The sequence below is a fragment of the Numenius arquata genome, chromosome 13 (genome assembly GCF_964106895.1).
Source record: "Numenius arquata chromosome 13, bNumArq3.hap1.1, whole genome shotgun sequence".
Taxonomy (NCBI): domain Eukaryota; kingdom Metazoa; phylum Chordata; class Aves; order Charadriiformes; family Scolopacidae; genus Numenius; species Numenius arquata.
Window position 1 is genome coordinate 11,977,557 of NC_133588.1, and position 18,878 is coordinate 11,996,434.

Consider the following 18,878-nt stretch of genomic DNA (forward strand, 5'->3'; position numbering starts at 1 on the left):
TGGCTGTGAGGGGCTTTGCACGCTCTGTCCCCCCAAAACACCCATCCGCAGGTGACCGTGTCCCGGATGGGGGTTTGTGACACACGCCACCCCGGCTTGGGCAGGTTCACGGCTGGAGCCAGACCTCAAACTCTCTGCCTGGCTCATCGCTGCTGAGCCGTGGGATGCCCCCGGCCGCCCCCGCAGCCTCCGCGCCGTGGTTAAGTGAGGACTCGTGCATGGGCTGGCTGGTCCAAAAGATGCAACGATCCCTCTTCCCCGGCCTCGGGGAACGGCACCGCCGACATGAGTCACCGGCACCAGCCCCTGGAGCAATTAAGCCGAATGAGTAATCTTCAGTTAGAGAGCTGGAAGGGGGAGAAAATAATGATAGACGCCTCCTAATGAGGGTTCGGTGCAGGAAAACTTTTGAATAAAACCATTCACATATATTAATTACTATGTTAATTATTGCTGTGGGGACTTGGAGCTTTCCACTCCCACTCGCCGCAGCCTCTCTCGCTCCCGGTTCGGCGCAGCTTTTGTGGGGGCGAATCCTCCCTACGTGCCCACCGGCTGCAGACCCCTGCCCGACCATGGCTTCGCTTCGGCTTCCTCCTCCCTGAGCCTTTGCTGAGCCCGAGCCTCTCGTCAATGAGCAAAAATTGGGACAAACCGGCAAGAAATGTCAAAGATGATGGAAGGGAGGAAGAGCCACCAAGCAAACCTCAAATGTGCATTTTCCCAACACCTTGTCCAGAGGAGAGGCACCAAGCTGGTGAGGGGTCTAGAGAACAAGTCCTGTGAGGAGAAGCTGAGGGAACTGGGCATGTTTAGTTTGGAGAAGAAGAGGCTGAGGGGGGACCTCATTGCTCTCTACAGCTACCTGAAAGGAGGTTGTAGAGAGGTGGGTGTTGGCCTCTTCTCCCAAGGGAATAATGACAGGACCAGAGGAAATCGTATGAAGTTGTGGCAGGGGAGGTTTAGATTAGATATTAGGAAGAATTACTTTACTGAGAGAGTGGTCAGGCACTGGAACAGCCTGCCCAGGGAGGTGGTGGAGTCGCCATCCCTGGAGGTATTTAAGAAACGTGTAGACATTGCACTTCAGGGCATGCTCTAGTGCCCGAGATTGTTGGTTTGTGTCTGTGGGTGGGTGTGGTGTGTGGTTGTGGGTGTTTGTTTTGTGTGGGTTTTGGTGGTTGTTTTTTGTTTGTTTGTTTTTGTTTGTTTGGTTGGTTTTTTTGTGGTTGGACTCAATGATCTCAAAGGTCCCTTCCAACCAAGAAGATTCTGTGATTCTGTGATTCTTTGCAGGCGTACGGGACTGATTTGCACCCCCAAGTGAAGGATTAGGTACCTATGCGTGTTGCCCCAAATCACGAACCAAGAAGGTCTTGGGGGTAAAACCAGTGACTGCTGCCGGGATCATTTGTGCTTACATTTTGCTTTCAGAGCTCTTGGATTTTTTTTTTCTGTGCAACCATTGAGAACTATGGATTCAAAAAATTAGGGTGTTTTGGTGTGAAAACAGGAGATCCCTGTAATGACTGCGCTGCACAGGGTGGAAGTGTTGAATATTGAAAGCCTTGTGCTAAGACCCCCAAAAGCTGGTGTTCTGGGGCAGTTTCCCACCTAAGGGTCCCAGTGAGGAACGGGAGCTGCGGGCACAGACCAAACCTCTGCCCAGGGCTCATTTTTGGGGATTTGGGGTCTCTGCAGGGCTGAGCGGGGCAGAGAGGGGCACGGGGCGAAAGCCGCATCCGTGGGGCCGGCCGGCACGGCAGCACGCACTGACCGTTTTCCCTGTGCTGGAAGGAAGGCGAAAACTCTTTGGCAGTGATCCTGGCAATCCGCGCTTCCTCCTGAGCTTTCTGCGCCGCCGTCACAGCTGCATCCGCCTTGGCCCTGGAGTGAGAGGTCCTGCAAGGCAACCAGAGAGACAAGGACCACGTTAGGCAGCTTCCCTATGCAGACCAAGGCACGGAGAAATCCAGATTTCCCCCAGGAAACCCCTTTGCCCCAACCTCGTTTGGCCACGGAGTCACCACTGGAAGCTGGGGGAATGGGTGACGCTACATTGTCAACACGTTAATGAACTGCTTCTCAGCCTGCAAATCACCCAGGCAATTTGGAAACGGGGGCAGGATGCTTTGTTATCCCCCGGGATGCATCACCCCGAAGCAGGCTGGTCCCCTCCATCAGGCACCCCTCTGCGGGGGACCCCAGCCCCGCTGACACCTGCAGCAACCCCTGCATGCGTCTCCCGTGAGCCTCCGGGGATGAAGGCCTGAATTTAAAGCCGGTGGTTGTTGTTTTTGTTGTGTTTTTTTTTAACCCAAACCAGTTGCTTTTGGATGAAAAAGCGAAGAATTCCACCCCCGCCACCACGTTTTGCGTAAAATGCTGGATGTAAATACAAGCGCGGTTTGTCACCGAGAGCAGAGGTAGGAGCGGGGGTTTGCCATCGGTACCGCCTCTACCACCCCTTAACACATCTTCATCAGGGCCTTTTTTTTTTTGTTTTCCACTCTGGATGGGCGACTGTCCCCTGCACTCACCCGTTACCGGCGATTCCCCAGACACTCCTGTTTGATGGTGTTTCATCCCACCGCTCAGGATTTACACCCTCTTATCCAGCCCCTCTCCAGAGCTCCTTCGGAGGCTGCTTTGCCCCTTCCCCTCAGCTGAGCTATCGAGGCGCTTTAAAAAAACGCCTTTTCCGACCCACCCTGGTGCAGGCAGCGTTATAAATAGCTCAGCTGATTTCTTTTCCCTCCAAAATCAGGCCCTCCATCTCCTTTAATCATTTTTATTTTTTTTTTTTAATTTTTTTTTTTTTCCTGCCGCTCTCTGAATTCCCTCTAATTTTTCGACATCTGCTCGGGAGAGGAGTGCCATTTCTGACAGGCTCCTATAAATGGAAAATGGGGCTAGTAACGTGCCTGGCCTTGCATCGCGCAGCGCAAGCCAGGGATAGGAAACCGGGTGCGCGTGTGTCTGTGCGCGGCCACCTCTTTGAGCCCGGCCAAGATGCCTGGTCCCTGCTCCCGGAGCCGGCCTCTCACTTGTTTTCAAGTGCTGACAAGTTGTCTTTCCTCTAATAAGTGCTTTATTTAGATAAATGGGCTGCTTTGGAGTAGCTGAGGGAACGGATACGACCTGTTCTCCTGGAGCTATCGAAGGTGGTGGAGGGGCTGCGGCGATGCCGGCGCAGGTCCCGCAGGTCCTCCATGACCAACCAAAAATTGGTTCTAAATGTGGTTTTTTTTTTTTACCCGCCCTGGGTCCAGCGCTCGCTCTGCTCAACGCTCACGCAGGGTTGGAGGAGTAGACAAGCATCTTTACAGCCCCATCCCCTGGCAGGTATCCCAGTTCAGCTCTTTTAGGAGGAGCAGGGATGCTCCGAGCAGGAGCTGCAGCAAACTCCCGGGCGAGGAGGCGCAAACAGCTCCCGTTTTTGGCACAGACGTGGTCGGTGGGAAAGGCTGGGGCGTCAGACCGGCCGATTAAACCACCCCCGTGCCAAGAACGGCTGGCATCTTCCACGGCAGCTTCCCAGTGGTCTGGATATTGGCTCCCGAAGATCCTCCATCCGTCTACCCCTCTGCCGTTTCTTCGGACTGGAAACTGTTCAGGAAGGGACTGTCCCTCCCATACTGCAGCACGCTTACAGAGCAGGCTGCCGGTCCCCGCTGGCCTGATACAAAGGATTAATAACGTCTGATAGTGTCTGGACCAAACTCAGCAGGCAGGATTACACGCTGCCTCCCTAAACTCCTCCCCGGAGATGCAACTGGAGGCAGTTACTTGTCACTTCTTGCCAGGGAAGGTGGCTGGAAGCACTGAAAAGCAGCTTGTGCCACTTCCAAAGGTCCTGGGGACACACGAACGTGTCTGCAGAGCAGGAGGTTATGCTGGAAGACCATAAGTAGAGCCACCACCCAAGCCATGCTCCCCTCTCCAGCATTCATCGCCTCCCTTTTTTTTCACCAAAATGGGTCAAAATCACCATCCTTGTGGGATTGGATGGATTTCCATCCCTGGAAAACTCACTCCAGCAACTTCTGGACTAGTTCATCCCCGTGGACTCCACAATCAGCCCAGGAAGAGCAGCAACTAGGGGGCTTTGGCCCAGAAAGAGTTAAAAATCAATCACATTAATTAAGCCAGCTCCCATTTAAAATATACTCAATACCCACAAAGCGGATATAATGCTGAGCGCTGCGCAGAGGCGCAGGCAGGCTTAATTGTTTGTAATGCTCGCTAAGATGCTTGGAGAAGAGGCGCCGTCAGAATGAAAAACAGAATTATGGTGATCTATACGTTGCATAATAAAATACATAAGTATTCCCAAATAAATGCAAGTAATCCAGTTAGTGTTCGCATGACTTTGTCACATACTAAATTTAACAGCTGTCTCCTTTATACATGCCTGCTGCTCGTAGTGTGTGCCAAATCTTAATTCCCCAGTTAATTGCTTGAGTTTATTTCCTTGTAGAGCGGGTCCCTCTCCCCAATACATAGACGGGGCCCGATCTAATCACTCTTCTCCTCCTGCCATAAGCACTTCCATAAATCTTTCCCGTACAGAGATGCCATCCTGGAAACCACAGTCAAAATAAGGCTAGATCCTTCCCTATGGATTCATCAGAGCGAGAGAAGGAGGATGGGGATGCTCAGGTGTGGGAGGAATTAAAAAGATCCTCTTGCGTCGCTCCTTCGTTACCTCCTGTGGTGTCCTCCATCCTGTGATGAGGCCACCAGACAAAAGCTGTTGTTGGCAGGAGCATGGTGTCCCTCTCATCTTGTCTGAGCTGATTAAAAGTTGCACATCAGCTGGAAGGTGCCCATCTGGATTTCTTCAGCCATCGACGGACGAGCAGGGGAAAAGGAGCGACGCATCCCAGGGTGACGGGGGTGGCCGGAGCTCTCTGAACATCAGCACGCACAAGCGCAGAGGGACTTTTGAGGATGGTCGCAACCTCTAAATCTCCTTTTAATGCACTTCACCGTCCAAGCTGAACTGGAGGAGGGTGTTTTGGCAAGGGTAGGGCTGGGAAGAGCCAGAGGGGCGATGGCGGGGGTGGTTTATAGCTCTTGAGCCCTGAGGGTCCAGTTTGGGTTGGGGCAGGGAGTTCACACTGGGACTGGCCTGGGATATTTTATTTATTAATTTTTTTGCCCAGCTGACTCACTCTTCTCGCAGGATGACCGGGCAAGTGGTCAAACTGGCAAGAAGAGCTGGCAGGAGGCAGGGAAAAAATCCCAACCAAACAGATTTCTGTAAATCTTTGCAGATCTCTTGTGATTTGGCCAGGACTGACAGGAGAAGGGATAATACCTGCGAGTGGTTCGTAATGCCAAGTTTATCAGCACCGGCTAATCTATAAGAAGCTGGAATAAACTGATTTGAAAGGAAGAACTTGGCTTTTTAGGAATGCCAGCAGCTACTCTGGCCTGGCTTTCGGTGAACTTCTGCGGCAAATCCAATGCTCGGGGCCAGTTTAGCCAAAAAGGGGTGAGTTCTTAACAAAATTTGTGGTATTTGACGGTCTCAGGAAGAAACAATGCAAAATTAAAACCAGGCAAGGCTTGAGTGGTGTTTAGGTTAATGGATTGCTTTGGCAGGAGAACAAGTGGGACAAACTGCTTAAAAATTTAGGCTGGAAATTAAAAATCAGAGCAAGTTTGAATACCCTCCTCCAAACATTTCTGAACGGAGATGGGTCTGTTTGGGAGTCGTAAGCACGATGCCTGTGACTGCAGTGTCACAAGGAACCTGTTTCATTTCCGAGTCCTTCACCTCCATCCAACTTTCTTTGAGCACAGCGGTACCGCAAAGGATGAGGTGGAACCAGACGAGGGACTCACCATCCTTGTTCCCTCTTTTTCTTGCATTCCCATATGAGAAACAGGCTCTTCTTCAATAAAAACAGGTAACAGACTCTTTGGGCAAAAGTATGTCTGGGGACCAAGGAAGCTGTGTGCTGGACACGGGGGGAATTCCGCATTATTCATGGTTTAAATGCAAAAAAAAAGCATCATATGGGCAAGATTTCTGGAAAAGAAGGTCTGTTTTCCAAAATTCACATGGCAGCTCTTCCCAGGAGAGCTCTGTTCTTTTGCAAGCAAACTCCTTGCTTCTCTGATGCCCCTGTGAACACAAAGCTCGGCCGAGGGATTCCCCTCCTCTGGGGGATTTAGGCTTGACAGGGAAGTACAAAAATGCTGCTTTATTGCTCGTGTTTGTCGGGATCCTGCTGTAGGGATGGACATCCCCAGCCCTCCTCCATCCCATGCCGAGAGGTGATGGAAACCTCTCCTGAGCTCTCCAGATAGTCCCAGCTCCTTGTCAGGAGCACACACGAGATTGCAGCAAGCCCTAAACCCTTTGCTCAGCACCGAGCTGATTTCAACATTGCCTGTACACCTATAAATCAACCCTCCTGCAAGGGAGCTCAAAAAAATCAAGCTCCTGGTAACTCCAAAGGGGTTTGCTGTCTTCTCCCCCTTGTTTTGCATTTTCTTAGCTCAGATGGAGGGGCTGGAGGAATGGACAGACTGATCTAACTGTCCAGAGCTTAGAAATGAAGTAAGAAAGCAATCAAAAGAAAATTATTAAAACTACTATTAAAGCTTTCTTCTTCCATGCAACTTTTTAAACTCCTCCTACCCTATAAAAGGAGCAAACCCCGTGGTCCGTGTTTTAATGGAAAACAGGCAAATTGGCCACGTGCCGTCTTCGCTGAAGGCTTCACTTCGGCAGATGAAGTGGCGAGCATGGAGTTAACCAGCCAGTGAGCTCATCCTGGGACATAATCAACAGCCTCAGGTTTTCCTAAGGGGCCAGGCTGGCTCCATTGGATGCACTTTGTCTCTCAGGTCAATATGTAATCAGGCAGCTTTTTGGTTGTTTTGTTGTTTTTTTTTTTTAAATGCATCTTTATCTTCCTACAGGAGGAATGTTTTCTCCCTCCATTACAGAGGTTCATGTATTTTTCAAAATGGCAAAATTCAATGAAAACATACACTAGCTGCAAGAAAATACTTCAGGAAAAATTCAGAGAGAGCATTTGCAGGGCGTTTGAGACTCGGTGCTTTGCTCTCCCCTCCAACCCCGGCTCTGTTTCGCTCTTGAAAAGCAGCCGGGCTGGCTCAGGGGTGCACAGGGAAGCACCGGGATGCACTTTGGAGAGGGGATGGTTGGACAAGACGAGGAAAAGGAGCTTTTCAGTCCAACCACCCTATGTGCAAAAGCCAGGCTTGCATGAGTGTGAGCCCCTCAGCTGTTCCTGACTCGCCAGGAGTTATTTTATGCTCCCGCCGGCACAGCGGAGAGCAGGATCAGGCCCTAATGGCATCAAGCTGAGACACACCAAGAAAGCAAAAGTCCCCGAGTGATCGATGCCAGTAACCGGACCCCAGAGCCGAGGGGACCGGGTGAGCGCTGGCACCACCCTCTCCCAGGGCCATCCCACGGCTCCACACCCCACAGCCAAGGAGAGGTGTTTCCAGCTCCCAACCCTGCCGGCGTGGGATCGATAGCTGCAACCGGCACCGGGGAGGAATAAGAAGCTCTGCCTGCTCGGGGCAGGATCTCAAACCCTACCCGCAAGGAGGGGAGGCTCGGCTGGTCTTCACGCTCTCCTAGATGGGTCAAATTGGGCCTGAATTATTAATAGCCGCTGCAGACTGTCTGGCTTCTACCTCTGCGGGAGCATCTCTGATTTAGGGCAGAGCCGGGGAGAGCTGCAGCGTCCATCCTGCCTCCCTTTGCCCCTGGCATGGGCTTCAGCTGGGCGCAGCCTTCACCGGGCACAGCATCCCGCACCCAGCACCGCCCCGGCCCCAAAAGACCGGAGCAAGAGCAATAACCTGACCGCAAGGGCCGGGGTAGGAGCGACCCAGGGCCAGGCTCTGTCTAGACGTTTCCTTCAGGGAGTGGGGAGATGGCAGCAATTAACAACCTGTTTGTTATTTTCCCTATCTGGCATTTATTGCTCCGATAAAACCCACTCTTAATTCCAGCTTGGCTCTTTTCACAGCTCTCCTGGCTTGGTTGTTATTGCACTAGGCTTGCCTTGAGTGATTTGTGAAGGCAGTAATACAGTGCCGGTACTCAGGGGGTGGAATATTAGACACACCAATTAGCTATCTGTGCATAAATTCCCATTTACCTGCTTATCGCAAGCATATTTGCCTTGCCCGCTTCCTCCGTCTGCTTCTTCCTCCACCACTCCCCCCCCCATCGCTGGAATTCTTAATCAAGACAAAAAAGCAGCTAATGTGACCTCTGACATGACGTAATGCAGCCAAAAACGTCTGCTCTGGCTCTTTGCAGCCAGACAGAAAGCAGGTGCTGTGCATAGCAAAGAGAAAGCCTGGCTTCCCCGTGCCCACTGCTAGTGTTCCCAGCTCTGGATGGAGATTTTGGGATGGGAGGATGGATCACCCCTGCCTGAGCTCCGAGTACCTGCGAGGAGCAATGAGAACTGGGCGGGGGAGCAGGAACCCCCCCATCAGTGATACAGCAAGAGGGCAGGGTTGGGGATGGCTGGGATGGCACAGGGCAGAGGGGGTCGTTATTGCAGGTTCTGAAAAAATTGCTCTGAAAGTCTCACTTCAAAAAGAAAGTTCTTAATTAAAAAAAAATATAAAAAAAATAGTCAAACACTTTACTCCTGAAAAACATACCTTGATGCGTACATTTATTATTGCCCAAGGAAGTGAAATACAGAGAAGAACAGAAAATGTTGTGGTCAAAAGCCCAGATCTGAGTTTCCCTGCGGTTTTACACTGGGAAATGTAACGTTACAGGGGGAAGCCATCCCCAGGCCAGCTGGGAGACCTCACGGAGAGCAGGTGCCCGTGCCCCAGCTGGGGCACAGCATGCATGAGGTCTCTGAAATTCATGGAAACAGGAATGGGGCCAGTTCCCATTTAGCTCGCTGCTCCAGCACCTGTCCCAAATTCTTCTCTACCTTCTTATTTTTGGAGCTTACAAATGGAGAGCAAATTCACCAAGGCATCATTTGCCATTTTGCACTGAAATACCATTTTTTTTTCATCAAAGTGAGGGGAAAAAAATATCCCAGGCTGTGTCCTTCTGTCTTGTGCCTTGCCTTTAAGTAGACAAAAGGAGTTTCACTGGAGAACTGAATTCACAACATGTGGCGCAAAGTCATGGTGACTTGGGGGACAGGGATGGGCCACCCATCCCAATCAAATGTCACGTCTCCAAAATCCTGGGAGAAATGTGGCCCAAACCACAGCCCACAGCAGGCACCGACCGTCCTGGCTGCTCCCATCCCTGCACATCCCACAGGACCCTGAGCTGGCTCCTTCCTGATGGAGGATGAGAATGCCATGATCCTCTCCAGCTCGCCTTATTGCCATCATCCCAAATAGGTTGTGGGGCTGCTTGGATTTGTTTATTTTATCCCTGTCATTAAACAGGGATAAACACTGCCAGCCCTGGCACAAGCAAATCAAATTCCATCGACTTCAAAGGGCTGGGCCAGGCGGGGCTGGTACCCAAAGGCGCATCTGCCACCGTTACCCAGGATGCTGCCAGCATCTTTCTCCTCCCAAAGGACAGGCAGAATAAGCAGAGCCAGGCAGAACCATGTATTTACCTCCCAGTGGGTTTCCTTCCTTTTAATTTTTTGTGCCCCCCCCTCCCCGGGCAAGGGCAAAGCTGATGGGTCTTTCACACCTGAGACGAGGCGCAGGTTGCCCTGAGATGTTATTTACAGCTTGCAAGATAATTAACATCTGGAGAGAGAGTCTCATCTCCTGCCATCTGTCACTTGTAACGAAGCTACGGAGGAGGCGGGTGAGCGACGTGGCCAGGCAGTACCTGCCCGTCCCGGTGCTTCGGTGCCTGCCAGCCCAGAGCCGTGCGCAGGAGACAGGCTTTGTCTAGAAAGGACAGCTTTGATGCCATCGTCCCCACTGCTACCTGACCAAAGGAGACAGGTTTGGCCTTGCTCCAGACCCGGCACTTTGCTGGCTCCAACACAGCAGTGATGGGCAGCGGTGGGACAGGGAGCTGCCTCCAGGACACAGCCAAGCTTGGGGCAGTCCCCTCTCCAAATCAGACAGAGGGGTAAATTCCAGCTCTGGGGATGGAGTTCCCATTTTCCTTATATATTGGGGAAGGCACGGGATAATTGCAGTGGTGCCAGGAGCGTCATTATCTTCTAGAAGGCAACGGGTGGTGACGCAAAACCTGCAGGAACCCGTTCGGAGCAGGGTTTGGGAAGAGTCAGCTTCAAGGAAAGGAAAGGAGTGAGCAGGGAGGGATGCTACCTGCTTTCCAGCTGTCATGGTTTGGATGGGGCAGGTTTCCATGATTTTACTGGATAATTGTCGTGTACGTAATGGAAAAGGTGACTGCCCGTTTGGATAGCGCGAGAGGAAACGGGAAACCCTGACGTCCCCCTCTTCATCCCCTGCTCTGGCGGAGTGCCGGCAGACAGCCCTCCTCGCACACCTCCCAAAGGCACAACCACGCCACCAAACGCTCCTCTAACCCTGTGCAAAAATAGCGCATTACAAACCGTCCTGCCACGTTCAGGCAGGAGGCAAAACAGGTTGGGAAAAAAAAAAAAAAAAAAAAAAAAATCACTAACAACCCTCGGAAAAGAAAAAAATAAAGGAGAAGAAGAAGAAGTAAAAGCCCAAGAAAAAAGCAAGCGAGGGCACAAAATCTCCAAGGAACCTGGGCAGCGCTGGATCATTCGCACACTGCAGATCTACACTGTCTGCGTGAAATGCAAAAACAGAGCAGCAGAAAAGCCCTACATCAATGCCGCATTCGGGTGGAGATTTTTAAATGCACGACAGGCTAAGTTATAGCTCCCCGGGCAGCCATAACTCAGCCTGCTTGGACATGTGTAGCGTTGAGTTTGGCTGTACACGCTGCTGACTGTAATGACTTCAGGCTGGATCCTGCATTCCGGTTGCATCGCCCTGTCTCCCAGCAAGGCTGGATCCAAAGGCGCCACCACCAAAACCCTCGCGAGCCCGTGCCTGCTCGTTAGGCTGGGGAAATGCCATGTTTTCTGGTGGGAGGCTTGACCGTGGTGGGTCTGGATAGGTGGCTCGGTGTAACTTTGCCCGTCCTCCTGGAGGGGAGGGGTAGAGATGTGGTCAGGACATGATCATCCCCAGTCCAGCCACAAATTTGGAGCCACCTTTGTGGGATGGATGAAGGCTGTTAGAAAAAGCCTGGCTCAGCGTGGACGCTGGATTCCTCCTTCTGCCATGACCTACCCCAGGCTGCAGGTCAAAAGCTGGAGGATTTGGCAACCCACCATGGCCTCCATCACCAGAAGGCTCCCCAAAACAGCCCATTCCTTCCCGTTTTTCACACTGACCTCCTTGCTTGGCTGATGCCACGCACAGGATGAAGAGTGGGGTGGAAGTCTCAATGCCAAAGGTGAAAAACGCAGCACAGAGAGAGAAACTCAACCAGGCCATGAGTGAAGGGAGCCAAGGAAGCCTCTGATCTGCCTTCAGGGAAGCCCCCAAATCCCTTCAAGGAGCCATCAGCACAGCCCGGCCCTTTGGGAATCATTAGGGGCTTTTCCCTATAGCCAAGGGAAAAGTGCTCAGAATAAGAGGATTTAGGGAGTTCAAGCAAAAAACTCCAGGTGAGGGAGGGGATGACAAGCAAGCAAAGCAGATTTGTCCATTTAATTTCTGTTTCATTTTGATATCTAAAAAAGAACAAGTCAAACCAAATTCTGAAGCAAAGCACAACCGAACTGCAAGGAAAAGTCCTTTTTTTTCCTTTCCTGACCCTTCACCCCATTCAGGTTTTGGCCAAAACGCTCTGGCAGTTTCCCAAGTTTTGGTCACCTCAAGCAAAACAGACATTTGGCAAATGAACTTTCCAGGCAACTTCTTTTTCTGCTGTTGGAGCCATAAAAGCCTGAAAGAGGCAGCACAACGGTGAGCTCATGGTCTTCCTTTCCCCTGGTGACGGGCTGATGGACAGGGATGAGCCGTGACATACCTCTGGCCGTGCACCGTTATAGCCACCCAACAGCAAAACCCACCTCAACTCAGAGCAAACTGCAAAAACAACCTCATCTAGAGTCAACAACAAGCTCGTTTAGCTGAACTTAATATTTTAGTTCCAGCACAGTCTGGACTCTGGCCAAGACATGGAGCTGAAATGGCCTCAGGAGCGCTGACGGATGCTCTCCAGCTGTCGGAGGAGAAGTGGTTGATATCCAGCCTCATCCTCCGCGACTTCTCCACTGCCTCCAGCCCTGTGGGGTAGGACCCAGGACTCTTTTTTGGGTGATATGACAGGGGTCTAAGGGATGTGCTAAAACAAGCCAGTCCTCTGAGTGATGGAAAAATGCATTTCTACCACCAGGGCCCTAAGAGATGCTTGGCAAGCAAATACACACATGTCTTGCTCCACACAGCTGGAAGGAGATGCTGGAGGTGGGCACCACTCGGTGCACCTCTTGCCACATTTGGCCTCACCACGATGGACCCTGGAGAAGCCTCTCTCTGCTATAAGGGGCAACAGGACCCAAAGCAGCTGGTTGGAGACAGCCACGTGTGGGACACAGCAGCATCATCTCCATCTCCCACTGCCACATCCAGCTCCTGCGTCTGCACACCAGCAACCCCCAGGAATGATGAGAAAATGCCAACCCAGAACAAAGGAAATCATGCCACAGACATGTCCTTAACCCCATTGCTTAATGCCATCCTGGAAGGTGCCAAGTGGGGATGAAGACCATGCCTGGCAGTGCCCCAAACCCAGGGTACCACCATTCCCTGGTGCATCCAAGCCCTGCACAGAGTTTGGTTGGACACAGACCTGCATGGAAATCTCAGCTGGAAAAAATACCCACCAAATCAGCCCTACCAAAAGCAGCATCACATGTTAAAATGCTGCAGGAATATGTTCAGTGCCAGGCTGCTGTCACCGGTCTCTGCAGCTCCAGTCCCCGTGGGGAGCGATGGAGGGGACAAGAGTGTTTGGTGAAATTTCTGCTTCTTTTGAGCACTGCATGGGGCTGACCCGGCCCCATGGCCCATGTCGTCTGGTCCCCCACAACTCCTGGAGCCCCCGTGGGTGCAAGCAGGAGGGAGAGGGTCTGGGGATGCCTCCAGGGATGTTCTCAGCCCTAGGTGGCCAGGTAGGGGTGGGCAGACCCCTCCGCAGTGCAAGTGCTGGCCATAGCCCTGCCAACCATGGGGGGAAAAAGAAATATATCATCCTGGTTGCCACAGCAACGAGCATCTCCTGCCTGCCTCAAACTTCAGAGCCCACCAAGAAGAAGCCGCTTGCCTCATCCCCACGGCCTGCATGGGTTTCTCCTCCCTGTCATCTGGGGAGTTTTAAGCACCCAGAAGCCCAAAAGCCAGCCTGCACCCTCAAATATCCCACTTCTCATGAGGCTTCTCAAGATGGGGGGGCCACGCATGAGCTGCTGGGTTTGTCTGCTCAGCCCTGCTGCCTGCCTGCACCCGGATCTGACCCTCAGCTGGCGGGTTTTGCTCATCCCAATGCACCCTGAGCATCTTGTGGGATCCCCTGGATGGGATGCCACCATTGGGGACCTGCTGGGGTGGCAGGTGCCCTTTCTGGTCCCCAAATGCCGACGTGCCCCGAGGCCGGCAGACGGCCCTGGGTTTGCAGGTCTGCATTGCCTCCAAGGCAAAGCCCGTGAAAATTTCCACTTAAGCAGCCAGCAGCACAACAGGGGAAGGGACTCAGAGCCCAGCTCTGCCAGGAGAGAATCTGGGCTTTTAATTATTTATGCTTCACCTCCGTGCTATGGTGATGAGAGACAGATCAGACAGAGAGACACAGCCAGATAACGGAGAGGAGGCTGCAGCCTGTTTCCCCAGAGAGGCCATTTATATGACTCAGGTGAGCCAGAAGGCTACCGACCCCTGCCTGAATCCTGCCCCACACCTCTTCCCCTTGGAAAAGCACCTTCTCATCATCATCCCTGGCTCTCGCCTCTGCCACTGCTTTCCCAGAGGGTTTGTCCCCAGGACCAAAGGGTTGGGGAAGAGCTGCCACCTGCCACGGATGTTTGAAGCTCCCCAGGGATGTTGTGTTGGATGGGGACCGGCTGTGTCTGCTTGCCAGTGGGATGGCTATGGGACAGCCACAGTGACCGCTGTGTCCAGCTTTGAGCCCACAAGCCTACTGCTTCTCTGTAAGGGAGTCCGACCCCGAGGAACTGCTGTTGAGGGTTCAGGACGGTGTCATCGAGCCATTGAGGCTCACAAGGATGCTTCGTGGCAGAGTGTCCACTCACCCAGCCTTCCTTGGGATCCCCATCTCCAGCAGGTTTTGCTTTGGGGATAGATAGCAGACATGCTTTAATTAAGAAGAAGAAATTCAGCAAAGCTATATGGCCTGGTCCCATGCTCCTTTCTGCCATTGAGGCCCATCAAGGCGCTGCCAGCACAGAGCCCACCCATCTCCCATTGGGGTGCACCCAGCCTGTCTACCATGGGGGCTCCTCCTGATGCCAAACTGGGAAAACCAACGTGCCATGTCCCTGGAGGGTGACACACGGGGATGGGAAGGGGCGGATTCGGGCTGGGGTTGCAGCAAGACTCTGCTGTCCCAGCTGGCAGCAAGCAGGCAGCAAAGGGCTGATGCCCACCATTGGAAAAGGGGGGTGGAGGTGGGATAAAATTGAAAAGAAGCTCTTTCTGGATGGCAGAATGAGCACTGGGCATGGCCACGTCGTTGCCATGATGGGATATTAGGGTGCTCAGCACCCTGAAGAATTGGGACCTTTCTTAGTCACAACTTTAAAGGGATAATCGGTCGGATCCATGGGTTAAATCCCCCTGGGATTTTCAGGGGGGAAATTCGCTTAGCAGGGTCTATGGTCAAATCCTTTAATTTCCTGGATTAGGAAGCCAGGACAGCTTGTCATTTGTCCTGCATGGAGCAGGCGACAGAAACCTCATTGCTCGAGGCTTTTCGAACTGACTGCAAGAGCACTGCGGGATCAGGAGCCCCCAGCCTGGCCACTGTGCTCCCCCCATGGCGGTGCCAGTTCCCCCAGCATCCCAGTCTCTGGCTGCAGGGGGGCAGCGATGCTCATGAACATCAGCAAGGAAAATACTCAATGTTTTTGCCCAGCTCTGCATTTTCATCTCGTTTGTGCTCCTGATATTGCTTTCACCTCTCTCCAGGGAGGAAAGGCTTTGGGGGCGGACAGGAGCATGGGGGTGTTGGGGCTGTAGCTGCAGGGAAGCGGGTGGGTGGGTGGCTGGGGCGAGAGCAGCACAGCTGGAAAAACATATGCCAGGAAACCCAAAACGGGAGCTCGGAGAGGAAAAAAGCATGCAGGCCTCTCTCGCGAGATGGGAAGGCAGTGTAGGGACCCCAAACCTGCCCCTCAGCTCCCCTCAAAGCTTTGGGGTGCAGCATTGCCGGGGCGCAGCACAGGAGTGGGCAGGGACACGACGCAGCAGCTCCCACTGACACAGCCAGGGGGTTTAGGGTGGTGGGACATGGCAGCAAGGGGCTGGGATGCTACAGTCAGCATCCCCCACATCCAGCCCTTGGGCCTGGCTGGGGGTTGGTGTGTAGCCCCACCAGTCTCCTTGCACCCCGCAGAGGGTGAGGATGAGGATGGAGCAGAGCGATGGGGCTGGGAGCCAGCCTGCCTGCCAGGCAGCTGCGCAGGCTGGGGGAGGATCTCTCCCTTCCCTCCCGAAGATCGCTGAGAAAAGCAACGCTGCAGTTTCTGCTCGTTGAATAGGAAAAGCAGCAGAAAGGAAAATCAGGGACTGGCTTTTTTTGTTGTTGTTGGCTTTTTCTTTTTTTTTCCCCATCTGATAAAGGGCTGCTCCACCCAAGAGCTAGTGGGCGTCAGCGTGAAGACCAGGCTTCCACCATCCTCTTCTTCAGCTCATTCCCTCTTCCCTGTGCTGCGCAGGTGGTCAGGGCAGACAGGAGGGTTTTGTGTTAGTGGGGGGATCTAGCACAGCTCAGGAGGCTGAAATCACCCTGCACCATCTCCCGAGAAGGGCTGATTTTGCAGTGGGGCCAGCCCCGGTGGGACAGCAGTGCCAGACACTCAGCCCGTGCTCTAAGCTGGTCAAAGGCTTGGGTTAGAGACGCAGATGATCTGGACTGCGATGGGCTGCTACGCAATGCTGGAGGTGAGGAGGAGGAGGAGGAGGATGAAGCAGCCTCCCCTTCAGCTCCCTGCGCTGCCCCTCACCTCCTGCCCAGTTCTTTGGGGCAGCCCTTTCCCGTGGAAGCGGCGGTTGCCAGGATTGAATCACCCTCCCGTCCTTCCTGCCTCGCTGCTGGCCAGGGCCATCCCTGCCCGTTTCCATCTGCTCCTGCTGCAAAAGCCACCATGGAGCCGGTACTGGCTCTGCCCCGGCACAGCTCTCCAATCCCGGCTGTGCCACCGGGCCCTTCCCTTCCTCCTGCATCCCAAGACCCCTGTCCTGCTTCATTCTATGGCAAAGATGGGGAGGAACTTTTTATCGGGGGGGTGTAGAGATAGGACGAGGGGTAACAGTTTTAAACGAAAAGAGGGGAGATTTAGATTAAATATTAGGAAGAAATTTGTCACTCTGAGAGTGGTGAGACACTGGAACAGGTTGCCCAGAGAAGCTGTGGATGCCTCATCCCTGGAGGGGTTCAAGGCCAGGCTGGATGGGGCTTTGAGCAACCTGGTCTGGTGGGAGGTGTCCCTGCCCAGGGCAGGGGGGTTGGAACTCGATGATCTTTAAGGTCCCTTCCAACTCTAACCGTTCTATGATTCTAAAACCAGCCCCTCCAGCCACACTTTGCTGTGGCTGCCAGAACCGCTTGGATTTCAGATCTTTCAGAGATCTTCCCCAGCGGGAACGGGAGGAGGGCAGAGCCGGCTGGGACCACGGCGAATCCAGCGGGCTGTGCATCTCCGCTCTGCCCATGTTATTTCATCACGACCTAGCAATGTTGGAAATGATTATACAAATGCATGTTGCACACCTGGGCCACAGAACTGGGGTGTTTTAGTTCACATTCGGCTCAGGGGACAGGGAAGGAGGTGGGAGCCACCAAGTTGGGAGCAGCAGTCACGGTTGAAGGATGGGAGAGCAATGAAAGGAGAGGGTCTAGAGAAACCCATGCCAAACTGCTCTCCTAGAAGCTAAAAACGACTCTGCTGAGATTTTTCCAGTTAGATTACTTTGTAAAGCATCATTCCTATGGAAGGCACTTAATTCTCCAGCCTGCTCGTGCCTGTGCAGGGATGCCCCCCTCCACCTCTGCACGGCAATGGGGTGGCAGTCGGGGACACGCGAGCGTGCCGGCTAGCCCTGACTTTTGACACAGCCGCAATAAGGGCTTAATGCTGTAAGTCCTGTCTGAGCAGGAAGTTATTAAATTGGCATCGCAGGAGGACTTAAACAGTCACGGTGCAGGCGGCAGGTCCTGCAAGAGCTGGCAATGGGGTAAGGATGCGATGATCTAGGATGCCATCCGGGGATCCGCCGTTCCTCGAGTGTCCTGGATTAGAGGTGGAAACTGTGCTTGCCATGAGTCAGAGGTACCCGTGTCATCCCGGCTGACAGCGACACACGGACGGGAGGAACAACAGCTGATCCTAATCTCTGCCGCCGTGGTATCGCCTGACCCCTGTCAACAGGCACGGGAGCTTGTGCCCGGGCAGGAGGAGGGGAGGGAGGTGGCAGAGGGAAGGAGGTGGCAGGAGGGATGGTCGGTGTGCTCTGCCACAGCTCAGCTCTCTGTCAACCATAAAGCCCACTGGGGGCTGCCAGCCCTGGGCTTTGCACAGGGGCTGTCTGGGGGGAGAGAGGGTAGGAAGGAAAAAGAAAATGCTGCTGTAAAGAGAATCACCTCCTGCCCCAGCTGATCTCAGCCTTTGAGGCACCTCCACCCATCCCCTCTGTGTTTTCCTCCCTGTCTCTTTGCACCTCTCAAGGAAAGGATGGAGAGACTGGGAAGCGATGGAGGGTGCATGCTCTCCCTGCACAAAACTCAGTGGGTACCAGGTGATGCCACCAGTGACTCCATCGGTTCCCAGCTAATGGGTAGAGGTGGCTACTGCACAGCCCCAAGCTCCAGCTGGGTTGCATGGCCTCAGCAACCCAGGGAAAGGGGAAAGGGGCAGCACTTCTCCAAGGGGCCAGAGGTAGAAGAACCCTCTCTGGACTCACAGGTCTCCAAAGAGGGGCTGGAGGCCCTGACATGGTTGGTCTGATCCCCTGAAGCTTGGCCCCATTCCTGTAGCTTGTTCAACTGTGACCCATTTTGGCTTCAGTCCGCTGCCAGCTCGTCCCCAACACCCCAACCCAAGGAAGGGGACACACAACCCGTTTGGGGCCACAGCGTTCCCCTTAACTCACATCCCTCTTCCTCCCCCTTCTCCATCCGCAGCAAAAGCCCCTCCAGCAGCTCAAGGCGGGGATTAGGGTGAGACTTAATGCGGGAGCCCCGCAGCCACCTCCCCCAGGCATCAGAAAAGCCAGCAGAAACCTTAAATCAAATGCAGTTAAGTACAATTGCAAAGCTGCAGGCACAGGTCTGAGAGAGCATTAAGCAGCATTATTATGGCTCGGCGTACTGCCGGTAGTGACATTACCGCAACCTAAAATGTTTGGGATCAGAACTGCAGAATCTATTCTTTTCTGTGGGTTTTGCCTGGGCTGCATTTCCATTTTTCTGTAGAAAATACCTGTTTGGCTCAAACAACCTTCTGCACTTTGCTGTTCAGCTCTCCGGGGCTTTTCTTGCCTTCCTGCTCCCCATTGTATGTCAATCGCAGGCGGATGCTTTGCCCTCACTGCAGCATCCTGAAGAAGCATCCATGCTGAGTCCAAACATTTTCCTTTACCTGTCCTCGCTGCCAGGTTGTCTTTAT

General features: G+C 53.2%; 1 protein-coding gene across 1 annotated transcript in view; it reads right to left on the reverse strand.

The window, feature by feature from the left end:
- The window catches only part of JPH3 (junctophilin 3), a 56,321-nt gene that overhangs the window by 16,333 nt on the left and 21,110 nt on the right, over window positions 1-18,878 (reverse strand). Inside the window, exon 3 of the mRNA XM_074158012.1 lies at window positions 1,778-1,902. Coding sequence (XP_074014113.1) covers window positions 1,778-1,902 — 125 coding nt within the window. The remainder of the gene's footprint in view (window positions 1-1,777; window positions 1,903-18,878) is intronic.